Here is a 17,582-nt window from a genome sequence, read left to right on the forward strand (position 1 = left end):
TTGAAAAGCTAGAAGAGAAGGCTCTTGAGGGTAATGCTGTTGATGTGTGTATGGATTTCTATCCTGTGGCTTTGACCTTAACAACTATGAGATGCTTTGATGGTTAGATGTGGCTCATATCAACTTTAGCATCCCAGCCTGCCTTCATCCCTTGCAATTTGCCTGCCATTTCAACAGGTCCACAGCAGACAACATCTCCCTGGCCCTACATCATTTCTGGAACATCTGGATAACAAGGATATCTTGATCAGGCTCCTAATTATTAACAACAACTCTGCCTTCAAACCAGAACTCCAAACAAACTGATGTCCAAACTTTGAGATCTAGGTTTCTGCTCTCCCCTCTGTAACTGGATCCTTGGCTTCCTGACAGATTGTAATCAGTGAGAAAAGGCAACAATACCACCTCCATGATAACCAGCAAGGCTGCATACTCAGCTCCTTACCATGCTCCTGCACACTCACGATTGTGTGGCCAAATTTCATCCTAACTTCATCTACAAGTTCACTGATGACACTTCAGTTGTAAGCCAGATCTCAAACAATGTCATGACAGAACACAGGAAAGAGATCGAATGCTTGGTGACATGGCGTAAATATCAAAATCTTTGTCTTATATTAGCAGAATGAAAGAGCTGATCAGTGACTTCAGGAAGCAAGGAGAAGAGCATGCCCTTATCCACATAATAGTACTGAGCTGGAGATAGTCGAGACTGTCAAGTTCCTAGGAGTCAGGGTCACTAACAATCTGTCCTGCTCCACCCATGTTCATGCAATGATCAAGAAGGCACAACAACACCACTACTTCCTCAGGAGGCTAAGGAAATTTGGCACCTCCATAAAGATACTTCCTAATTTTTATAGATGCACCATCGAAAGCATTCTGTCCAGATGTATCATGGCTTAATGTGGCAACTGCTTTGCCCAGGACCGTAAGAAAATACAGAGACTTGTGAATACTGACCAGTCCATCATGCAAGCCAACCTTCCATCTATTGACTCCATATATATTTCTCACTTCCTCAGAAAGGCAGTCAGCATAATCAAAGGTCGCTCCCACCCCATTGTTCAAACCTCTTGTGTCAAGCAGATGATAAAAAACCTTAAACACATGTACCAACAGATTCAAGAATCTAAATTGGAAGGGGACTAATATACTGGCACTGAAATTTGCTAGAACTGCTTGGGAGGATTTAAACTAGTAAGGTCAGGGTAGGGAGAGGGGGGTGGGGGAACCCAGGGAAATAGTAAGGAAAGAGATCGATCTGAGAAAGGTACAGCTGAGAACAGAAGTGAGTCAAACAGTCAGAACAGACAGGGACAAGGTAGGACTAATAAATTAAACAGCATTTATTTCAATGCAATTGCCTAACAGGGAAAGCAGATGAACTCAGGGCCTGGTTAGGAACATGGGACTGGGATATCATAGCAATTATGGAAACATGGCTCAGGGATGGGCAGGACTGGCAGCTGAATATTCCAGGATACAAATGCTACAGGAAGGATAGAAAGGGAGGCAAAAGAGGAGGGGGAGTGGCATTTTTGATAAGGGATAGCATTACAGCTGTGCTAAGGGAGGATATTCCCGGAAATACATCCAGGGAAGTTATTTGGGTGGAACTGAGAAATAAGAAAGGGATGATCACTTATTGGGATTGTATTATAGACCCCAATAGTCAGAGGGAAATTGAGAAATAAACTGGTAAGGAGATCTCAGCTATCTGTAAGAATAATAGGGTAGTTAGGGTAGGGGATTTTAACTTTCCAAACATCGACTGGGACTGCCATAGTGTTCAAGGTTTAGATGGAGAGGAATTTGTTAAGTGTGTACAAGACAATTTTCTGATTCAGTATATGGGTGTACCTACTAGAGAAGGTGCAAAGCTTGACCTACTCTTGGGAAATAAGGCAGGGCAGGTGACTGAGGTGTCAGTGGGGGAACACTTTGGGGCCAGCGACCATAATTCTATTTGTTTTAAAATAGTGATGGAAAAGGATAGACCAGATCTAAAAGTTGAAGTTCTAAATTGGAGAAAGGCCAATTTTGACGGTATTAGGCAAGAACTTTCAAAAGCTGATTGGAGGCAGATGTTTGCAGGTAATGGGACATCTGGAAAATGGGAAGCCTTCAGAAATGAGATAACAAGAATTCAGAGATAGTATATTCCTGTCAGGGTGAAAGGGAAGACTGGTAGGTATAGGGAATGCTGGATGACTAAAGAAATTGAGGGTTTGGTTAAGAAAAAGAAGGAAGAGTATGTCAAGTACAGACAGGATAGATCGAGTGAATCCTTAGAAGAGTATAAAGAAAGTAGGAGTATACTTAAGAGGGAAATCAGGAGAGCAAAACGGAGACATGAGTTAGCTTTGGCAAATAGAATTAAGGACAATCCAAAGGGTTTTTACAAATATATTAAGGACAAAAGGGTAACTTGGGAGAGAATAGGGCCCCTCAAAGATCAGCAAGGCAGCCTTTGTGAGGAGCCACAGAAAATGGGGAAGATACTAAATAAATATTTTGCATCAGTATTTACTATGGAAAAGGATATGGAAGATATAGACTGTAGGGAAATAGATAGTGACATCTTGCAAAATGTCCAGATTACACAGGAGGAAGTGCTGGGATGTCTTGAAACGGTTAAAGGTGGATAAATCCCCAGGACCTGATCAGGTGTACCCGAGAACTCTGTGGGAAGCTAGAGAAGTGATTACTGGGCCTCTTGCTGAGATATTTGTATCATCGATAGTCACAGGGGAGGTGCCAGAAGACTGGAGGTTGGCAAACGTGGTGCCACTGTTTAAGAAGAGTGGTAAAGACAAGCCTGGGAACTATAGACCAGTGAGCCTGACCTCGATGGTGGGCAAGTTGTTGGAGGGAATCCTGAGGGACAGGATGTACATGTATTTGGAAAGGCAAGGACTGATTCTGGATAGTCAACATGGCTTTGTGCGTGGGAAATCATGTCTCACAAACTTGATTGAGTTTTTTGAAGCAGTAACAAAGAAGATTGATGAGGGCAGAGCAGTAGATGTGATCTATATGGACTTCAGTAAGGCATTCGACAAGGTTCCCCATGGGAGACTGATTAGCAAGGTTAGATCTCATGGAATACAGGGAGAACTAGCCATTTGGATGCAGAACTGGCTCAAAGGTAGAAGACAGGGCGGTGGTGGAGGGTTGTTTTTCAGACTGGAGGCCTGTGACCAGTGGAGTGCCACAAGGATCGGTGCTGGACCCTCTACTTTTTGTCATTTACATAAATAATTTGGATTAGAGCATAAGAGGTACAGTTAGTAAGTTTGCAGATGACACCAAAATTGAAAGTGTAGTGGACAACGAAAATGGTTACCTCAGATTACAACAGGATCTTGACCAGATGGGCCAATGGGCAGATGGAGTTTAATTCAGATAAATGCGAGGTGCTGCATTTTGGAAAAGCAAATCTTAGCAGGTCTTATACACTTAATGGTAAGGTCCTAGGGAGCGTTGCTGAACAAAGAGACCTTTGAGTGCAGATTCATAGCTCCTTGAAAGTGGATTCTCAGGTAGATAGGATAGTGAAGAAGGTGTTTGGTATGCTTTCCTTTATTGGTCAGAGTATTGAGTACAGGAGTTGGGAAGTCATGTTGCGGCTGTACACGACATTGGTTAGGCCACTGTTGGAATATTGCGTGCAATTCTGGTCTCCTTCCTATCGAAAAGATGTTGTGAAACTTGAAAGGGTTCAGAAAAGATTTACAAGGATGTTGCCAGGGTTGGAAGATGTGAGCTACAGGGAGAGGCTGAACAGGCTGGGGCTGTTTTCCCTGGAGCGTCTGAGGCTGAGGGGTGACCTTATAGAGGTTTACAAAATTATGAGGGGCATGGATAGGATAAATAGACAAAGTCTTTTCCCTAGGGTCGGGGAGTCCAGAACTAGAGGGCATAGGTTTAGCGTGAGAGGGGAAAGATATAAAAGAGACCTAAGAGGCAACGTTTTCACGCAGAGGGTGGTACGTGTATGGAATGTGCTGCCAGAGGATGTGGTGGTTGCTGGTGCAATTGCAACATTTAAGAGGCATTTGGATGGGTATATGAATAGGAAGGGTTTGGAGGGATATGAGCCGGGTGCTGGCATGTGGGACTAGATTGGGTTGGGATATCTGGTTGGCATGGTCAGGTTGGACTGAAGGATCTGTTTCCATGCTGTACATCTCTATGATTCTATAACAGCTTCTTCCCAACTGTTATTTAGACCTCTGACTAGGCGTCTTATATTTTAAATTTAATGTTGATCTCACGCTTTGTGCACCTTCTATGCAGCCTTAACATTGTATTCCTCACACTGTTCTATTACCCTTTGCATTTTGTATAGTATAATTTGCCAGTACTGCATGCAAAACAAAACTTTTTATTGTACATATGTACATGTGGCAATAATAAATCAAAATATATTCAATACTGTGCTACACAATAGACTTGGGGAAAGTTCACAATTACAGAATAAAAGGGACACTTGCAACAAGGATACAAACTTTTCCAAGGGATAAGAAAAAGAGACTCATGGTTACTGAATAGTTCCAAGAGGTCAATATAAGGTCCATGCTTTTGCTGATATATGTAAAAAAACCGAAAAAAAATAATGAGAACTTATTTTCACCCAGAGGTTGTTGGGAATCTGTAATGCACTGCCTGGGAAAAACAGGAAACCTTCGAACCTTTAAAATGTATGTGGATGTGCACTTCAAATGTGATAATGTGATATTATTCTATACTTATATAGGACATGAGTTGCTTGGAGGTAGGAAGGTCGGCAGATGCTGTAAATCAAAGTCGATGAAAACGTGGAGCTGGAAAGGCACAGCAGGTAAGGCAGCATTGGAGGAGCAGGAAAATCTACTTTCCTGCTCCCCCGATGCTGCCTGACCTGCTGCGCCTTTCCAGCTCCACTTTTTATTGACTAAGACACTAGTTGCATATGTATCTGAGTGCTTCACTTTAGGAAGGATATAAATGCACTGGAGAGATCACAGAAAAGATTTAAAAGGATAAGAAACTTCAGTAATGAGGATGAATTTGAGAGGTTGAAACTGTTTTACTTGGAGAGAGGATATTTGATAGAAGCTTTCAGAATCAAGAGTGGTCTGGACAGAGTGGGAACTGAGAACCAGAGGGCACAGTTTTAAAGCATTGTGCACATTAAGCAAATGCAAGGTGCAAAAAATCTTTTCCATATATTGAGTAGTTCGGATCAGGAATGAATTGCCTGGAAGGTGGTGGAGACCAAGAGAGTCGACATTTCAGGCAAACGGCCAACAGCTTTTGCCCGAAACGTCGACTGCCCTGCTACTCAGATGCTGTCTGACCTGCTGTGCTTTTCCAGCACCACAGTCTCGATTCTAATCTCCAGCATCTGCAGTCCTCACTTTCTTCTGGTGGAGACCAAGTTGAGTTGAGATGCTCAAAAGGACATTAGATGGTTATTTAAAGATAAACAATATGCAAAGTTGTAGAGATAAGACAGGAGTTTCTACTAAATCAAAATGCTCAGTGAGCAGGTGCAGATACAGTGGGCCAGATGGCATTCTTCTGCAGTGTAACAATTCTGTGATTTTGAAATGCTGCGATTTGCTGCACTGGTTTTGTACTTTACAAGTAAAGTGTGCTTCATATAAAAAGTGCAACCAAGTGGAAACTCCACAAAAATATCTGAACTTCAGAAACATATTTGGCATTGTTCCATCTAATACTCACTCGCAAGGTTCTTTGGGATTGACAGCAAAATAACCTGTAAAATGGTTGATAGATTGACTTGGTGGCAACATGGAGACTTGTCAGATTAGAAGTCAGTTACCACTGGAGGACCAAAAGGATTGATGTTCAGGCTGCTGTTGTCTACAAGCTTTCAGAAATTACTTAATGAATGGAATATTGTCCTAAGTGTTTAAATTTATGAATAGAAATGAGATTAAAACACTGACCAAAGCTGCTTATCAAAGTGAAAAAATCTAGTGGGTAATGGACTACCTACAGTGACAGATAGAGAGATGATAAGTGAAGTTCGCCATGAACAAATGTAATGAGATTAGGTATATGAAGTAAAATTACAGAGTACATATTAAAAATAAATGTGTTTAAGGTGACAAAACTGAAGAAATCTTGGGGATTTTGATGAATAGTTCAGTAAATTTTTGATTCTATATCCGTAAGTGAAAAAAGCCAAGCCAATTTTGGATTGTGTAACAAAGGTTAGTCTTTCAGTCTAAAGAGCTGTTATTGAAATTTACCTATCCTTGTCGGGCATAATCTGGAATGCCATTTTCACTTTGATTTCCTCATTTTAAAAAAATGAAATATTCAGATGTTCAAAGGAAGACTACCGAATTAATTCCTGAACTGAGGGACTTTGAGTGAAAGAGAAAGATTGTCCACCTTGAAACTGTACTGTAGATGAAAGGGCAATGCAGCAGGATGTAATGATGGGTATGGAAAGCTTGGGTGTACAAAAGCTGTTTTGTGAAGCACAGGACTCTAGTATTAAGGACACAATTTAAAACTAAAGATGCCAAAAGAAAATAGAAATTTTAAACAGCTATTTTGTTTGCATAATGTGATAGATGCTGATGAGGTCAGTGAAACCGAAAATGTATGAGAGATTAATGCTTTAATCGATATCAAAATTGATGATGGATGTTTAGGAGTATTGAATAGTCTTCTGTGAGGAGATAAACAGAGTTAAACATTTAGTGTTCAGTGACTATTTATCAGAATTGAAAGCAGCTGGGAAATTATGCTGTATTTATGCTGATGACTGATGGGAAGGGGGAGAGGGTTGTGGGGCAGGGAGTGAGTCAAATAGAAGGAGTCGGTGTTCAGGTAGAAAGGTCAGTGCCAGTGTGTACCCCTCTGAAAATAGTGCAGGTTTATTAACATTTCAGACAAAAAAAAGGATCTCCCCCAGGCTGGAGCATGTCTTTGATTCTTTCCCTTGCGAAAATAGGCCACTTCCCATGGTGGGAAATTGCTCAAACTGGGTCAGAACATAGCTTGCACCCTGCCCTCTCTGGGGACACTGTTTGTACCTCGTCCCGAATGAATCCAGGGGGCACAACCGGGCCTGGAAATCACCCAGGCAGGTGGACGGCTGGGATTCACTCCCTTACGAAAATGGGCCGCTTTCCATGGAAGCGTCTTTTAATTAATATGTTAAATTACCCTGCAGCATTAGAAAAGAGAAAGTATGCTCACTTTTTAAAAGATGGTTTTTATATATAGTCTTCAGTTAATAGAAAAGATAACCAGGTCTGTGGCATTATATATCCTCTAAAATAGTCAGGAATGATGTATGGGTAAGTAGGTGTAATTTGCTGCTATATTCTGAAAATCAACCTTTGCATGTGAAGCACTCTGGGGCATCCTGATAGATGTAATATTGCCTTTTTAAATGCAAACCATTTATTTCACCTTAAACTAAGATAATATACCTAAGAAATGATAATCAATATTCTTAATTATGCAGGTGAAGAATCTGGCACTCCAGCTGGATCAAGAGATGAATAAACGAGAAATGACAAAGAGTGAACTGAAGGCCCAGTCACTGGAAGCAGACAATCTGAAAGGCTCAGAAAAGCAGTTGAAACAAGAGATTAATTCATTGTTGGAATCCAAACGGTCACTCGAATTCCAGCTGGCACAGCTCTCAAAGTATTTATTTCTGCTTTAACATTGTACTGATTAATTTATTAGGAAATTTTATTTTTTAATCTATGTTAAATTGAGGATTTTGAGCAGTGGTACTTAGCTGTAAAGAGGACTAATATTGTATATGATTTCAAAAATTACTCATAAGATTTGAAGATTACTATGTTTGACTGTGCAACAGGATGTTGAAGTGATAGTTTTCCACTAAAGAGTTACAGCACAGTGAAATAAATGTCACATTGAATTAGGCATTTCTGGAATGGTTGCATTTTTTTTGCAGGGAATAAAAATATGTTAACCAACGTAGAGATTCTTACATGCCTCAGATAGGAAGTTAAAGAAAAATGCAACTTAAATGGGGAACTATGTTTTTAAAAAACTCCATTGTGAACTAACAAATATACCCTTTTAGCCTCTTCCTCCTCCTTACCATAAAACTGTGTCCCCTGGTGATTCAACCCCCTCCCATTAAAAGAAATGCTTCTTCCTCTCTATCCTGTCTGTGCCCCTCAGAACTTGGTACATCTTAGTCAGATCTCCCCTCAGCCTTCTCTGTTCTAAGGTAAACAATGTCAGTATACCTAGCCTCTCTTCATAGCTGAACTGCTCCAGCCCAGGCAACATCCTGGTGCATCTCTTCTGCACTTTCTCTAGTGCAATTACATCCTGCCTACCGTATGGCAACCACAATACTCCAGCTTTGGCTTAACCAATGTGACATACAGTCCATCGTAGGTTTATGCAAAGTTCTCAGTCTTTGTTTTGCTACTATGGGAAATAGTAAGAATTACCCAGGCAAGGTAAAGTTAAATGGTGTTTCCCTCAGAGTCCTGATGCTGCTGTCTGCTTCTTAGTTAGTGGCTCAGACATGTATGGTCGTGATTTAGGAAGTGGGACCAGTCATGTCAAGCTCTCAGCCACATTGTGTCTGTCTGTCTGAAGAGCAATAAGAGGAGACAGAAGACAACAAAAATAATTGCTTTTAACAGACATATCTCCTGTGGAAAAACATTGAATTTAAACAAGTTAATTAAAGCTATAGCAGCAATTTGTTTGCTGACATATAGGTGTGTCAAACTAGTGCAAACTATCTACTATTCCTGATAGTGCTTGCTTTTGAAAGTATATAGATTGCATTGCTGTGGTTGAACCTTGTGCTTAACTGTTTCATTCATATTGTATCAGTATTTTACTCATTGTAGCCATGAGTGCGAATCAAAATGAAAGTAAAACCAAACCCACTAATTATACTCTAGACGGCAATGTTTTTTTGCACCCATGGAACATAGATTGTAATGATGTGATAGTTCATAAAGGATAAATGCACGCTCTGACAATCGAGGAATAGACATTTTATGTCTATGAATAATTAATCTGAGGACATGTTAAACTTTAATAAAGAAAAGCTGTTCAGTGGCTTTAAATGATAGTATTTAAGGGAAAAGCAGATGAGATCTCCCTCATATTCTGATTAATATCTATCCTTCAAACAACACAAAAGAAACAGATTATCTAGTTATTTTACACTGCTCTATATAGAACCTTGCTGAGCAGAATTGGCTGCTGCATCCTCACATTACAACAGCAGCTACGCTGCATAAGTGTTCTATTGGCTGGAAAGTACCCTGGGACACCATGAGGTTATGAAAGGTACTATATAACTGCAAGCTCTTTCTTTCCTCTGCATCAAAGAATGAGCTGCATTTATAGTGCCTTTCAGGGCCTGATGGTAATTTACCACATTCTGTAATAAATTAAATATGAAGTGTAGTGAGTATAGTTTTATAAATAAGTGTAGCAGAAATTTCACACTAATGTTTTACAAAGTTAATAAGGTATACTAATGTTGATTGAAGGATACATATTGTTGGAAGCACGTGGATTTCCAGAACTCCCTGCTCTTTTTTGAATAGTGCCATTGGGAAATAGATTTCATATAATTACCACTTGGTGAAGAATGGTGAATCATCACCACACGTCACCAGGGTGGCATGGTGGCTCAGTGGTTAGCATTGCTGCTTCACAGCGCCCAGGACTCGCTTTCAATTCCAGTCTTGGGCGACTGTCTATGTGGGGTTTGTACAATCTCCCCGTGTCTGCAAGGATTTCCTTCCACAATCCAAAGATGTGCAGATTAGGTGAATTGGCCATGCTAAATTGCCCATAGTGTTAAGGGATGTGTAGGTTAGGTGCATTAGTCAGGGGTAAATGTCAGGTGCATTAGGGGTAAATGTAGAGTAGTAGGGAAATGGGTCTGGGTGGGTTACTCTTCGGAGGGTCAGTGTGGACTTGTTAGACCAAATAGCCTGTTTCCACACTGTAGGGATTCTAGGTAGGAATTCTAAATATTCACACTTTTCAATCTCCTCAGTGGGCCACAACAAAGGTGATGCACTTTGATCAGAAGAACACTGAAAGACAAAATAAAATAGGAGTACAATTCTAAAGGAGGTGCAGGAGCAGAGGGATTTGGGTGAATGCGTGAACACATCATTGACGGCAAGACAGGTAGAGGGAGCAGTATATAAAGCATATAGTGTTCTTAGCTTTATTAATAGGGACATAAAGGCTGGATAGACTGGGACTTCTTTCACTGGAGCTAAGGAGGTTGACAGGTGACATTATAGAGCTTTACAAAATCATGAGGGATATAGATTGGGTTGGTGGTAGGTGTCTTTCCCTTAGGATGGTGGATTTCAAGACTAGGGGTATGTTTTTAAGGTGAGAGGAGAGAGATTTTAAATAGATATTGAAGTGCACATGTTTTCCACAGAGGGTGATTTGGATGTAGAATGAACTTCCTGAGGAATTGGTGAATGTGGACACAGTTACAATGTTTAAAAGGCATTTAAATATGTACATGAATAGAAAAGGTTTGGAGGGATATGGGCCAAGAGCAGGCAGGTGGGACCAGTTTAGTTTGGGATTATGTTTGGCATGGATTTGTTGGACCGAAGGGTCAGTTTCCGTGCTGTATGACTCTAAGATAAGAGCCCATGTTGTTGGAGTAGTATATTACTGTGGTAAGAGGATTGACTAGCTAATAGAAGACAGAGTGTTAGGAGGAATGGGGCATTTTCAGGTTGGCACTCTATAACTAGTGGAGTGCCACAAGGACCACTGCTGAGATCAGGGTATTTACAATGTATATTAATGACTTGAATGATGAAAGTGAATGTACTATCACCAAGTTTGTCGATGACACAAAAATATGTGGGAAGGCAAGTGGTGATAATGATGCACAAGAGTCTACACAGGGATTTTGAAAGGCTAAGCAAGTAGACATATCATTTGGCATATAGAATGATATGTGTGAAAATGAGACGTTGTGCAATTTAGCAGGTAGTGTTCAGAGCTGAATATTATTTAGACTGTAGACTGCAGAAAGCTACGGAACAGAGGGATTAGAAATTTTCATCCATGGATCATAAATTCATGCTAGCATACAAAGAAGGCAAATGCAATTGAGGCCTTTATTGCAGAGAGAATGGAGTATAAAATTAGGGAAGTTTTGCAAAACTATGCAAAGTACTAGTTGGACTTTAACTGAAATACTGTGAACAGTTTTGGGCTCCTTGACTAAGGAAAGATATACTGGCATTGGAGGCAATCCAGAGAAGGGTCTCTAGGCTGATACAAGGTATGGAGGGACTGCCTTATGAGGCAAGGTTGAGTAGGTTGGACCTGTACTCATTCGACTTTATAAGAATGTGAAGTTACCCTATTGGAGCACACAAGATTCTCTGGGCTCTTGACAGGATAGATGTGGAAAGGTTGTTTTCCGTTGTCAGAGAGTCTTGGATCAGAGATAAGGAGTAAAATTTCTCAGTAGTGAATCAGTAGAATTATTTCCCACATAGGCTGTCAAAGCTGGGTTGTTAAGTATATTCAAGGGCGAGATAGATTTTTAAGGGAATCAAGAGTTCTCGGGAAAAAGCAAAGAAGTGGACTTGAGGATTATCAAATCTGTCATGATCTCATTGAATGGAAGAGCAGGCTCAATTTGCTGAATGACCTGTTTCTGCTTATATCTTATGGGTGAAAAACATAGGCAAAAAGCAACAAACTGTGGATCGAGTCCAAGGGTGGAATGAGCTGACTTTGTCACAGTCAATTTGGTTTTTGACAATGCTATCACATTACTGTCATTCACTGTTAGATAGAAAATCCTTAATTCAGCAGATCAACTGGACCTAGGTCTTTGCTTGAATTGTTAAAGTTTCCATTCAAAATCTTAGTTTTTTTTTCACTCTGACAGTGAGAAAAGAGAGAGACCATTTTTCTCTTACAGATGTTCTGGAGGTCAGTATAACTCCCTTTCTCAGCTCTGTGACAAACTACAACATGAAAATGCAAAAAACTGTTGCTAAGCAGTGTTAAAACCCAAACGCACCTAGTGCCAATTTCTCTCACAGAAGTATCAAATCCCACTTCTCCAAACGTTATATGATTTCTTTGCAGCCAATGTGTGTACATCACGCAGTTCTATTTTTGATCTTAGAAGTGCAAAACAGAACGAGTTATGTTCTTTGCAACACAACAGTATCTGAAATTCCATTTTTCCCCAGTTTATATTTTTTAAAAATAGTCATTATACAGGAAATATAGGTCTTCTCATGCCTGACTGGTTTCAGTCTTTGATAAAAATGTTTATTTCAGTTCAGATTGGTTTTGTTTATAATTGTTTCATGAAGCTTGGCTCAACCTATGATCAGGTGATTACTGTGTCCACTTTTAAGTTGGTGGTTTTTACTTTATGAAACCATTTCAATCCATGAGAGTCCAATCAATTGATAGAATTTAAAAATCAATAGTGCACGCTTTCTCACTATTGTGAATATCCTATAGATCAGTCCACCTGAACAAAGTAACATGCCCTCAGGATTATATAAACAATTCAGCATTGTTTATACTTTGTCTTGTATTGTTACAAAGCCAAACTGACAGTTAAAAGTTCTGGAACTTTATATAAATCCTGTATTTTTATAAATCCCCTCAAGCCTGAACTCTCACACCTATCTCTATCAATGGCTTTGTCTGGTTGCTTCCTTTCTTGGGTTTCAGTGAAAGTCACAAAGAGGATTTAATTCTCATAATAACAGAGATGGTTCCAAAATGGCAATTGAAACCAAGTCAGCAATTAATGACAGTCTTGACAGTACAAGAGCTGAATTGTGCAAATCTGCAGTACCCCAGCTTGATAGACTGACCATCTTAGCTCAATACTGAAATCTGGAGGGATTGGTTATCATAGTAAGCTGGAATTCTTCTTATGTAATTTAGTTATCAATGTTATTCAATATCAGATTTGCTAAAGTGATCTAAGCTGGGTAAGTATTGAGAAGCATCTCTGGAAAGCTCATTTAACTTTGTCAAATTCCACTTGTAGCTCTGTCCTGTGTTAATTTGTTTGGGGTTAGTGCAATTTGAGTCTTTGGCAAGAAACTTCGAACTCCACATTGTAGATGGATGAGGATTCAGTATGAGTATTATTTCAAGATTCTCAAAATTGAATGGTTGGTTACCATGCATGTTATACACCCAATTTAATCGGAGGAAGGACCTAATGGAAGTCACATTTTCTAGTGTCATATTTCTCTTACAAATAGTCATACTTAAAGTATAGATTTTTGGCAGTTCAGCCTAATAATATTGCTTTTAGATATGTTTGTATATAATACAGCTTTAATTTAAAGCACATTAAGCAACTATCTGATAATGCCTCATATGATTTCTTAAGGCAATATCGAGGAAATGAGGGTCAAATGCGGGAACTCCAGGACCAGCTTGAGGCAGAGCAGTATTTTTCTGTAAGTGATATTTTGATATTCAAAAAATTAACTTTGAATACAGTAAAAATACTTAAAGTTGCATACATATGAGTTTTGTGAGCTAGAAACAACCTTAATTACAAAAATCTCTTGAGATTCAATTTTGCTTTACACCGTAGCCTGAGTTTTCCCTGTGCCTGGTTTCCCTTTAGAAGGTGGTGGTGAGCTGCCTCTTGAACTGCTGTAGTCCATTTGGTGTAGACACACCCACAATGCCGTTATTAGGAAAGGAGTTTCTGGATTCAGACCTCCTGGCAGTGAAGGAACAGCAAAATATTTCCAAGTCAAGATAGTGTGTGGCTTGGAGGGGAATCTCAGGTAATGTTATTTCCATATATTTGTTGCCCTTGGCCTTCCAGATGATAGTGGCCATGGATTGGAAGGCGCTGTCTAAGGAGCATTGGTGAATTGCTGTAGTGCATCTTGTTTTCTGGGACACAATACTGCTATTGTGCTTCAGTGGAGGAGGGAGTGAATGTTTGTGAATATGGTACTAATCAAGCAGGCTGCTTTTTCCTGGATGGTGTTAAGTTTCCTGAGTATTGATGGAATCACACTCATCCAGACAAGTGGGGAGTATTCCATCACATTCCTGGCTTGTGTTTTGTTAATGGTGAACAGACTTTGGGGAGTCAGGAGGTGAGTTACTCTCTGTAGGACTCCTAGTCTCTGACCTGCTGTTATAGCCCCAATACATATGACGAGTCCAATTCAGTTGCTGTAAATGGTAACCCCAGAATGTTCATAATGGAGATTTCAGTGATGGTAATGTCATTGAAGGTCAAGGGGTGATGGTTAGAGTCTTTCTTGTTGGAAACTACTTGACACTTACGTGGCACAAATGCAATTTTTCACTTGTCAACCCAAGCCTGGGTATTGTCCTGGTCTTTGCTGCATTTGGACATGGACTATTTCAGTATCTGAGGAACCTTGAACGGTGCTGAACTTTGTCCAGTCATCAGTGAACATTCTTAGTTCTGACTTCATGACTAAGGAGAAGTAATTGATGAAACATCTAAAGACGTTTGGACCAAAGACACAACCTTGAGAAACCTCAGCAGTAAGGTCCTTGGGCTGAAGTGATTGATCAACAACAACCATGATGGTCTTATTTTGTGCCAGGTATGACTCTAATTAGTGGGGATTTTCTCCAAAATTCCCATTGACTCTAGTTACTAGGGCTTCTTGATGCCACACTCTAGTCAAATGCAGCCTTGATGTCAAGGGCAGACATTCACACCTTCCCATTGAAATTGATGAGCTTTGTCTGTGTTTGAACCAAGGCTTTAATGAGTTCAGGAATTGAACAGCCCTTGCAGAGTTCAAACTGAGTATCAGTGATGATGGAGAGTCAACTGATGAGGCAGTAATTGACAGGTTTTAATTTGTTCTATTTTGTGTACAAAACACACCTGGGCACTTTTATACATTGTTGGCTAGATGTCACTGATGAATAGCTTGGCAGCAAATTCTGAAGCACATGGCTTCATTACTATTGCCAGAATAACATCAGGACCCAGAGCCTTTCTTGGTGTCATGTGTAGCAAATGGAATTGGTTGAATACTGGAATCATCGATGCTGGGGACCTCTGGATGAAGCTAAGATGAATCATCCAATTGGCATTTCTGGCTGATGATTGTTGCAGGTGCTTCAGCCTTATCTTTGGCAGTGATGTTATGGATTCTCCCATTATTGAGGTGGGGATAATTTTGCACTGCCTCCTCCAGTTATTTAATTGGCCACCATCATTCACTGTTGAAGGTGGCAGGATTGTAGAGTTTAGATCTAATCCATTTATGTGGATTGTCTAGCTCTTTGTAACACGTACTACTTATATTGTTTGGCATGTAAAAAAACTGTTGTTGCTTCACCATGTTGGCATCTCGTTAGGCATGCCTGGTGCTGCTCCTGGCATTTGATCCCCACCTTGATGATAATAGTAGAGTCAGGATATGATGTTCTGAAATTAATACCATTTAATTTGGCAGTAGCACTACAAAACACGATGAGGGGTATCCTCATTGTGAAGCTGGGACTTTATCCCTACAAGTCTCCTGTTGATACTATCATGGACAGATGTACATGCACTAAGCAGATATGTGAGGATGAGGTTCAGCATGTTTTTCCCTTTTGTTGGTTTTTCACCTAGGAGTCATAGAATTGTACAGCATGGAAGCCCAGTACTTGCCTCAGATCCATTCTGGCAGCTATATCTTTTACACCTTGATCAGTTTGGTCAGGGCTGACCCTGCAGAGCCAGTATATATAATGGACAGTGGTGTCTCCACCCAGAGTACATTTTGCATCTTTGCCACTGTCAGGGCTTACTTTGTGATGTTCAACATAGTAAATGGTAATGAACAGGAATTTCCTTTGTCTACATCTGACCTGATGACATGAGACATCAAAACGTCTATAGTCAGTGTTGAGGACTTACACTGTGTCCTAACTGCATTGTGCTGTCACCTTTTCTGGGCCTCTTCTGTCGGTTGGACATGACATGACCGGGATGGTAATGGCGGCATTTGAGGCATGTTTGAGCATGGCTATATCAGACGATTGAGTGACAAGTTTCTAATATAGCTTTTCCAATTTTGACATTGACCTCTCCGTCTCTGTTGCATTTGTTTTGATGATGCCAGCTTCGACAAATGAGCCTCCAAAATGTCCACCTTCTTCCTCAACCAAAGATTTCCTAACACAGTGGTTTGACAGAGCCTTCAGCCAGGTCTGACCCATCTCCCTCACTTCAGTCCTCACCCTCCTCTTCCCTTCCGCAACAGTGATAGGGTCCCCCTTGCCCTTACCTACCATCTCACCAACACCTAGAGGATCATTCACCACCATTTCTGCCTGCTCCAGCAAGAAACATGTTCCCCTCCCCTCCCATGTCAGCCTTTGGCAACTTTGGTTCCCTCTGGGACCTCCTGGTCCACTCTTCCTTCGATTTCAACATTTTCCCCTCCCCCCACAGCCTCACAGCACCTTCCGCTGCAACTGCAGAAAGTGCAACAACTATCCATTTACTTATGTCATTTACATAAATGATTTGGATGCGAGCATAAGAGGTACAGTTAGTAAGTTTGCAGATGACACCAAAATTGGAGATGTAGTGGACAGCGAAGATTACAACAGGATCTGGACCAGATGGGCCAATGGGCTGAGAAGTGGCAGATGGAGTTTAATTCAGATAAATGCAAGGTGCTGCATTTTGGAAAAGCAAATCTTAGCAGGACTTATACACCTAATGATGAGGGCCTAGGGAGTGTTACTGAACAAAGAGACCTTGGAGTGCAGGTTCGTAGCTCCTTGAAAGTGGAGTCGAAGGTAGATAGGAAAGTGAAGAAGGCATTTGGTATGCTTTCCTTTATTGGTCAGAGTATTGAGTACGGGAGTTGGGAGGTCATGTTGCGGCTGTACACAACACTAGTTAGGCCACTGTTGGAGTATTGCGTGCAATTCTGGTCTCCTTCTTATCGGAAAGATATTGTGAAACTTGAAAGGGTTCAGAAAAGGTTTACAAGGATGTTGCCAGGGTTGGAGGATTTGAGCTATAGGGAGAGGTTGAATAGGCTCGGGCTGTTTTCCCTGGAGTGTCGGAGGCTGAGGGGTGACCTTATAGAGGTTTACAAAATTATGAGGGGCGTGGATAGGATAAATAGACAAAATCTTTTCCCTGAGGTCGGGGAGTCCTGAACTAGAGTTCAGGGTTTAGGGTGAGAGGGGAAAGATATAAAAGAGACCTAAGGGGCAACGTTTTCATGCAGAGGGTAGTAAGTGTATGGAATGAGCTGCCAGAGGATGTGGTGGTGGCTGGTACAATTGCAATGTTTAAGAGGCATTTGAATGGGTATATGAATAGGAAGGGTTTGGAGGGATATGGGCCGGGTGCTGGCAGGTGGGACAAGATTGGGTTGGGATATCTGGTCAGTTTGGACGAGTTGGACCGAAGGGTCTGTTTCCATGCTGTACATCTCTGTGACTCTACTTCCTCCCTCCTTCTATCCAAGGGCCCAATCACACCTTCCAGGTGAAGCAGTGCTTTACCTGCTCTTAACCTAGTCTTTTGC

At 40.8% G+C, this 17,582-nt stretch overlaps 1 protein-coding gene across 3 annotated transcripts in view; it reads left to right on the forward strand.

Annotated features, from left to right (window-relative positions):
• rock1 (Rho-associated, coiled-coil containing protein kinase 1) overlaps positions 1-17,582 on the forward strand; it is a 205,184-nt gene that overhangs the window by 137,484 nt on the left and 50,118 nt on the right. For all 3 annotated transcript variants that reach the window (XM_072570409.1, XM_072570407.1, XM_072570408.1), the window contains 2 exons: positions 7,499-7,683; positions 13,421-13,490. In XM_072570409.1, the coding sequence (XP_072426510.1) occupies positions 7,499-7,683; positions 13,421-13,490 (255 nt within the window). The remainder of the gene's footprint in view (positions 1-7,498; positions 7,684-13,420; positions 13,491-17,582) is intronic.

The sequence above is a fragment of the Chiloscyllium punctatum genome, chromosome 5, assembly GCF_047496795.1.
Source record: "Chiloscyllium punctatum isolate Juve2018m chromosome 5, sChiPun1.3, whole genome shotgun sequence".
Classification (NCBI taxonomy): Eukaryota; Metazoa; Chordata; class Chondrichthyes; order Orectolobiformes; family Hemiscylliidae; genus Chiloscyllium; species Chiloscyllium punctatum.